Source organism: Nymphaea colorata, chromosome 4 (genome assembly GCF_008831285.2).
Source record: "Nymphaea colorata isolate Beijing-Zhang1983 chromosome 4, ASM883128v2, whole genome shotgun sequence".
Classification (NCBI taxonomy): domain Eukaryota; kingdom Viridiplantae; phylum Streptophyta; class Magnoliopsida; order Nymphaeales; family Nymphaeaceae; genus Nymphaea; species Nymphaea colorata.
Window position 1 is genome coordinate 24,771,385 of NC_045141.1, and position 7,226 is coordinate 24,778,610.

Consider the following 7,226-nt stretch of genomic DNA (forward strand, 5'->3'; position numbering starts at 1 on the left):
TGACTCAAGGATTGAATTTTATATTACATATATGGGAACGGTTTGATTCAAGCTCATCTTCAAGCAAGCCGCTGCTTTTAGCTGACAACAGAAAAAACACTAATGAATTATTATATAGAAGTCAGATATAGAGAGGAAGAAAGGGCAAATGAAAAAGAGGAAAGTTCGCTGCCAAAATTCAATCTCCGTGGAGGACATCAAAGTCTCTCCACTCTCCACATATCGGCCTGTCGCCATACAGAAGCATCTTCAGTAAAAGCCATGCCGTCTAACGCCTCAGGCTCTGCAATATATATGTTGCATACAGATCCCTGCAGCACAGAGGAAACGAGATCATTCAGTAAAGCACATAGATCCAACTTCCACTACCGTTATTAGCAAAAAAAGTGGGATCCGATAAAATTTTCGCATTTTCAATGCCAAATGTGGTCTCCCAACAGGAGCTAAAGAAATCACGGAACTGCTGCATGAACTTCCATAGATGGCATTACTGGCATTTTCAGTATGTAGTGCATAATACTTGCTGGTTTCACTGATTCTGAACTTACATTGAGTGCTGAATTGCTTGAAGCGCAGTGGGCGCCGATAGGAAATCATTTACAGCTACTTCCTTGTGCTCATTCTTCTTATCTGAGTTACAGTTAAGAAAGCCAAGTCCTGCTTCTGTCAAACTGCTACTTGGAGCTTTAATGGTACTCTTACAATACCTGGTTTATGACATACAAATCCCAGAATTTGCAGCATCCGACTAATAACAACAAGGTCTAGGCGCTGTTAAGCCCTGCATTCAGATGGAGACATGGTTTCTATGTATTGATGAAGCATGATCTCTTAAATTTTGTGAAGTTTCGGACCCCAACAGATGATTTCAAGCTCTTTCTGTAGTTTGGATCGTGTCTGCTGACCAGGGAAATTCAGAAAGGAGCTGGATGACCATTCCTGTTCTGTTACAAGAGAGCAGTGAAGCCACATATAATAATGACGTTGCGAAGACTATCTATTCAATGTGGCGTTGAAACATGGCTTTTGAGGATTGAGTTAAATTGCCAATTCTATTTGTATGCAACTTTTTGGCGAAACTAATGCCCCCAAAAAGAAGGCGTTGAGGAAACCACACTGAATTTCTCGTTGCCTGTAATACCTTGTTCTGAAGCAGTGCCTTAGCGTAGGGGTAGAAGAAACGGCAAGTGTTTCGACTGGCTACTATTTTTCTTTTTCTTTTTCTTTTCCCAAGGATACAGTCTTCAAAAAAGCGCCGGATTTCAGCAAGACGGTGAGGTGGCAGTTCTTTGATGTCATTATAATGCCGATATTCTGGATCATCAGCACAAACTGCAATGATTTTATCATCCTTCTCTCCCTGGTTGTAATGTCAATATAGCATGAATTGTTAGCTTTAGAGTCTCTCAACAGGGGAAGACCAATTTGACAGCAGCTATGGAGTAATGCCAGCAAATTGGATCAATTTTTCAATAACAAATAGGAACTGAGTCTGAACATAATCAGTTTGGTTTTGGAACAGCCAAAAGACAATCAATTTGAATACGAAAGAACGACCAAAATATTTATCAGACGACCACTAGACTCATTATAACACAAAAGGAGCAACTGTTCCCCAACCTGATCAATCATCGGCATTAATCCGATTGCTCTTGCCCTCAGAAAGCAACCTGGAAGAACTGGTTCCTGCTCACAAATGGCAACACCCAGTATCATAAATTTCCACATCGGTTAAAGAGATTAAATAGAACATCTCTTCATTTTGATGGTAGATTAGCTTGTCACCTGCATGAGGATCAACACATCCATCGGGTCATTGTCTTCGCACAATGTGCGTGGTATGAAGCCATAGTTGTGGGGATAAACAACAGAGGAGTACAGAATCCTGTCAACCTGCACCAGTAGAATTTCTTCCATGTTAATGAGAGGCAATTTTATCTTCTGTTCTTAACAAATCGTGGTTAAATTTCGTTCACCTTTATCAACCCGGTTTTCTTGTCCAGTTCATATTTCACCTTGCTTCCTTTGGTAATCTCCACCACCTGTAATGAGCATTAAAATATTGAAAGAGACTACTTCCTTTACCATGGTCAAAAATTTACAGATTTGGAAAACTAAATGGATGAGAAATAGTTCGGGTACTGACACAATTGACAATAGAAGGAGCTCCAGGTCCTGCCAGTTCAACGTAACGAAAAGAATGATAAGCGTGTTCGGGAAACTGGAAAAGTAAATAAAGTAGCTAACTCGCCTAATCTTGCCATATTTTATTCACAAGACGGCCAAAACATGGTCTAATAACATAAATGTAAAGTTCGATGTTCATGGGTCCAACCAATGAGTACACATTTCCTCGCCTTGAGAAAAGGGATAGAGGGAGATTATGAAGATGGTGATAAGGAACAAAACCTATTTCAAGATCATGCCATGGATGGGCAGCCACGGATCTCCTGGACAAAGATGAAAGGATCCTCTCATTGAGTTGAGGAGCCGGACGTGCTCCGTTGTCTGCTGCCATTTGTTCAGTCATCTTCCTTTTCAACAAAGATTAAGGTCAGAAACTAAATGACTGAACGCAACACCATTAATTGTACCATTTGTTGTAACAATACCTTGAAACTGAAAAATGGAGAAGGGAACTGTTCAAGATTGATGGACGCAAGGGCTTGGTGCAAAGGTTTATGCCAATTTAAGGAAGAAGAAGAGGGCTCGCAATTGGTGCTGCTTCCAGGCTTCCACTTCTTTCGGATTAAAAACAGGAGAATTAGTCGTCTTCAAGCCGGTTGCTGTGCTAGCATCTTAGATCCGAACAAGAAGGCTTGAGATTTAATTTCTTGGTCATTTTCCTTTTTTGTTTTTTCATATCCATCCCTACCTTATGAGCTATTGATGCTTTTAGTTAATACCTTATATCAATTAACAAGTCCATCCCTATGTTTTAATTAAAACATTTAAAATGATGCTTGGGTGTGCATGAACATTATCGTTTATCCTATACGATCATTATATGGGCATCACAGCTACCAGTCTGAACTTCTAATTATGGTTAAATTAACAAGGGATCGATTTCTCTCAAGATGCAAATGTTAAGAATAGACTAGTGGATGGTGGATGGTTCTTTACCAGTCTGAATTTCTAATTATGGTTAAAAGTAAAAAGAGATGGATTTCTCTCAACATGCAAATGTTAAGAATGGACTAGTGGATGGTGGATAGTTCTTTATGACCTTTAGGCTTTAGGCTGAAGAAATGCAAAAAAGTTTCTTTAGGCATAATATGGTAAAAGTCTTGCCTAACCCCAACTTGCCAATTAATTTTTTTTTTTTTAAAAAGAGGAAATAAATATGTTGATCACAATAAGACTGCAATGTCTTTTCAATTGCCTAACATGAATGCGATGTATCTGCCTAATACAACGCAATTCACAGTTCAATTCTTCTAGGCCAACTGGTGCCTATTCTCATAGCGCATTCATATTCATCGAATGCACATGCTGTCGAAAACAAAGCCTTAGATATCAGCTTTTTGGACTCACATGCAAGGGTATGAAAGGGTTGTATGTATGTTTTTGTATATATATATATATATATATATATATATATATATATATATATAATATGTGCACCATGTCAGTTTTGTTTTCTCTCCATCTTCGCTGAATGTCAATGAAAGAACATTCAATATGAAGAGAAACAGAGAAAGATATCTTGGTTCATATATGATATATATATATATATGGCCAGTTTCCTTGGGCCGCACCAAATACAATGCAGAAATTCAAATGGGTTGGATCTAAATCATCTCATACATATGTTTTTCATGTTTGTTTGCAGCGGGGGAGCCACCTAGTGGTAGCCGTTGACAGTTGCCTACACCAGCCCCACAAAAATTCTTTATTTTCTCATTTATTTTCTTATTGATGCATCCAGTTTTTTGTTCATTTATGTTCAGTGGTGCAGCTCAAGATGTGGATGGTCTTTCCCCTCAGTCTAAATTTCCTGGCTCCGCCACTTTTTGTTTGTATTAAATTTGATTGTGACATGATGCCTTATTATATGACTGTGTCTAGCACTTCTAATGCTTGCCAATGTGATAAGATCTAGGCTTACAAGTGCGAACACGTTATGAAGTTCACTACATGTTAATGATAAACTTAGTTACACTTAAGCAAAGATAATGACACTTATTTAATTTACAAAAAGTACATATATAGTCACTGACAAGTGACTGGTTTTCTTTTTCCAATTTCAAAAGATCGAAATCAAGTGTCAAGTGTCGTATAAATGCATATGCATTTTCTATGTGCACATGACCGATGCCGTAGTTTACTCGGCATCAACATCTTGTATGCCCGCTGCATAGATACTACTGATATGCTCAACCGCATATTTTGTTTTGAAAGATTCACTACATTTAAAATGTAACACACATTATGGGACTTTTTATGCAGCTCATAATTAGTTAACACCATAAAAGTTTAATCTCGTATTGAATATTGTGAGATATCTTCAAGTTCTAGTCTTTTTTAGGTTGGAGCTGAAATTGCTAGGAGCCAAATTGGGATCCACCAAACCAGGGACCCAAGCCCATGAGTGGGTCGAGTTGTTATATACCACGTGCAATGTCATTAACATTGGTTATTAAACTTTCTATTTAGTCTTTCTTTGGTTTTTTTTAAAGGTAAGTGGTTCATTGCACCATCCTTAAGAGAGGCCATTGAACTCCTCCTGTGCCCGCCATCCTAGGTTTTCATGTAACATGTTTTGAGACATTTTAGGGTGTAGAGATAAAGTACATTAGGACATGAAAGTGACCACTATAAAACTTAAACCTGAGTTTTTAAAGAAACCATACCACCTTCTCGTCCAGTACACTATAACTATGTAATATGGTACTCTTTGGTTATTGCCTAAGTTTTTTATTTTCTTTCCCATAACAAAATTAGATAAGGCTATATCTCACCCCATTGCTCGAGTATACTAAACAAAAAGAAACCACTATACTCGCTCTTTTCTCGACTGTTCTGATCAATACTTTTATATTTTGATGTCACATTTCGTCTAAAGAACTCAAGCATCTGTTGGTGTGGTTAGAAGTTTAGATGTGTCCGTAACATTAAGTTTGCCGTTTTGTCAAAAGAATTGTGAAAGATGTTCAATTAGAACCATTTCAAACTTAACCAAACTTGAGAGCAAGGATCGACACTTTTACCATGTTAATAGGAAGTCCGTAATTCTTCCATCAAACATTAAGTTAACAAAATCTATTATACATGGTTTAGAGGAAAAGCACAAAGGAGACAAAAACTGACGACTTCCTGCGGCGATCTGGCTCTTCCGTCTCGCTTCCGACGAGTTTTGTCTGGCCGGCGAATCGAGACGTTGTCCGGCGAGTTGAAAACCGCTTTAGTCGCTTTTAGTCGAAGGTGGCATTTTTGAGCAACTTTTCAAGCCCTCGTGCCCAGAGGACACGGCCGCGGTGGGCCACCGCCACCATCTAATGGACCCTCCGGTATTCGTTGGCAGCATCGCGGTCGCCGGGGCCGGAATAACGACAATCCGACGACCTCACCCTGGGCATGGAGAGCAAGCCTTCGGTCGTCAACGCGCCGGTAGACATACACACGTCGACGGGAGGAATCTGAAAGGAGGTGAGTGGGGGAGGAGGGTGTCGCCACTGTGGCAGCGGCCCCGCGAGCAGCAGCGTCTGCAGCAGCGGCCCGGCGTCCACCACCGCCTGCAGCAGCTTCCCCTTCTCCGGAAGGCGTGCCCCCGTTTCCGGCCATATATCGCACCAGGTGGACGCCAACTTCCCCTTCGTTGACGTTGGCTCTGCCATTGGTGGTGTCGGCGGCGGGGGTGGTGATACTCGCCGGTGGTCATCGGAGAGGTCGAAGCCGAAGCCGGAGTGGGCGGTGGAGGAGGAGGCGCGGGAGAGGCTGTCGCACTCGGAGGTGGTGGAGTCCACCCGCTTGGGGTCGACGTTGGTGAACACCTCCGCTGTCCCCGGGGTGTTGGTGGAGGAGGCAAGAAGCAACTTCTCGAGGAGATCCCGGCAGCGGTCTTTGGCCTCGTCTCTCTCCCTGCAGGCTTGTTTCAGGAGTTGCAGCATCTCCCTGGCCTGCTGCTCGTGTTTCTCCATCTCCTCCTTGGCTGTGTTTCGAGTGTACTCGAGCTCCAGCGTGGTGCACAACAAAGCGTGCCTGAGTTCTTCGACGCTCTGAAGAGTACGCAAAAGAAGCCAAGTTAGTAGGCGCACTAGACAGAAAGAATAACCAGCAGAATCGGTGCAGTGCATGTTCTTCAGTAAATTCTTTACTGAATTAGGGGAAAAGGTGAGTGACATGACCTTGCCTACGAGGTAAGGCCTGTAATCTGTTGCTGCTGATGGGACTACTCCCTGATCCATCTTCTACAAAAGGGGCGAGAGAGATGAAGAAAAAGAGAAGAAGAAGAAGAAGAAGAAAAGATGGGGGAAGGAGGAGGGTGTCTGCAGGCAACTACACCCTTTTGAGAGAGGCGACCAAAATTATGCCTTAAATAAAGGTGAGGTGATTACTGACGGTTGAGATTCAATCTAGAAACGGAGTAAAAATGACGATGGTAGTACTGCATCATTTCACTTGGTGGATAATTGAGAGAGAGAGGTCACTATGACCTCGAATAGTATCACAAGGATAGAATACAAGCTTCTTTTGGATTTGCCTTCTCTTTTCTGATGTAGCTAGCTATTAACAGGCGTATAGTGTAGTATGTATGTTACATATAAGCTTTTTCTTTCACTGGAAGGGCTTCTCTCTCGCTCTCTCTCTTCTTTTATATATATATATATATATATATATATATATATATATATAATCACTTATGTTTCGCATGTTCGTGTAGGAGCATACATAAAATCTCATCCGTGAGAAAGAGAGAGTGCATATAACCTGGTTCGCCAGGTTCCCCCAACACCGTTGCTTGACGCTTTCCGACCTACGGAAATCCCGGCAACGACAATCATTGCCGGTCCGTCTCTGAAGTAACCTTGTTTGTTCTTTCCCTCCTTCTAAAAACTTTACAGATGGAACTTGTCCTCTATGTCCGCATCCCAGTCAATAAAATCAACCCAACCACGTCTCCGTATACACAGCTAGAAAAAAATGTGTCCTTTTGATTCATTGGTTCCGACATATTAATTACCTTTCATGCTCATGTTCAACTTGCATTTTCCTTACTAAATCAA

At 41.4% G+C, this 7,226-nt stretch overlaps 2 protein-coding genes across 3 annotated transcripts; both read right to left on the reverse strand.

Annotated features, from left to right (window-relative positions):
• Positions 1 to 2,708, reverse strand: LOC116252080 (soluble inorganic pyrophosphatase 1). 2 transcript variants are annotated; one of them, XM_031626130.1, is made up of 9 exons: positions 2,613 to 2,708; positions 2,410 to 2,534; positions 2,147 to 2,175; positions 1,977 to 2,042; positions 1,786 to 1,893; positions 1,621 to 1,686; positions 1,240 to 1,360; positions 549 to 630; positions 1 to 311 (listed from the first exon to the last, which is right to left on the reverse strand). In XM_031626130.1, the coding sequence occupies exons 2-9, from the start codon at positions 2,528 to 2,530 to the stop codon at positions 269 to 271; spliced, it is 636 nt and encodes a 211-aa protein (XP_031481990.1). In that variant the 5' UTR covers positions 2,531 to 2,534; positions 2,613 to 2,708; the 3' UTR covers positions 1 to 268. The 2 variants fall into 2 exon arrangements, with proteins under 2 accessions (XP_031481990.1, XP_031481991.1); XM_031626131.1 differs by having other exon boundaries at positions 2,410 to 2,530; positions 2,613 to 2,707.
• A 2,489-nt stretch (positions 2,709 to 5,197) lies between these two features.
• LOC116252079 (uncharacterized) lies at positions 5,198 to 6,554 on the reverse strand. The gene is made up of 2 exons (XM_031626129.2): positions 6,348 to 6,554; positions 5,198 to 6,218 (listed from the first exon to the last, which is right to left on the reverse strand). The coding sequence occupies exons 1-2, from the start codon at positions 6,405 to 6,407 to the stop codon at positions 5,496 to 5,498; spliced, it is 783 nt and encodes a 260-aa protein (XP_031481989.1). The 5' UTR covers positions 6,408 to 6,554; the 3' UTR covers positions 5,198 to 5,495.
• Positions 6,555 to 7,226: the final 672 nt, after the last annotated feature.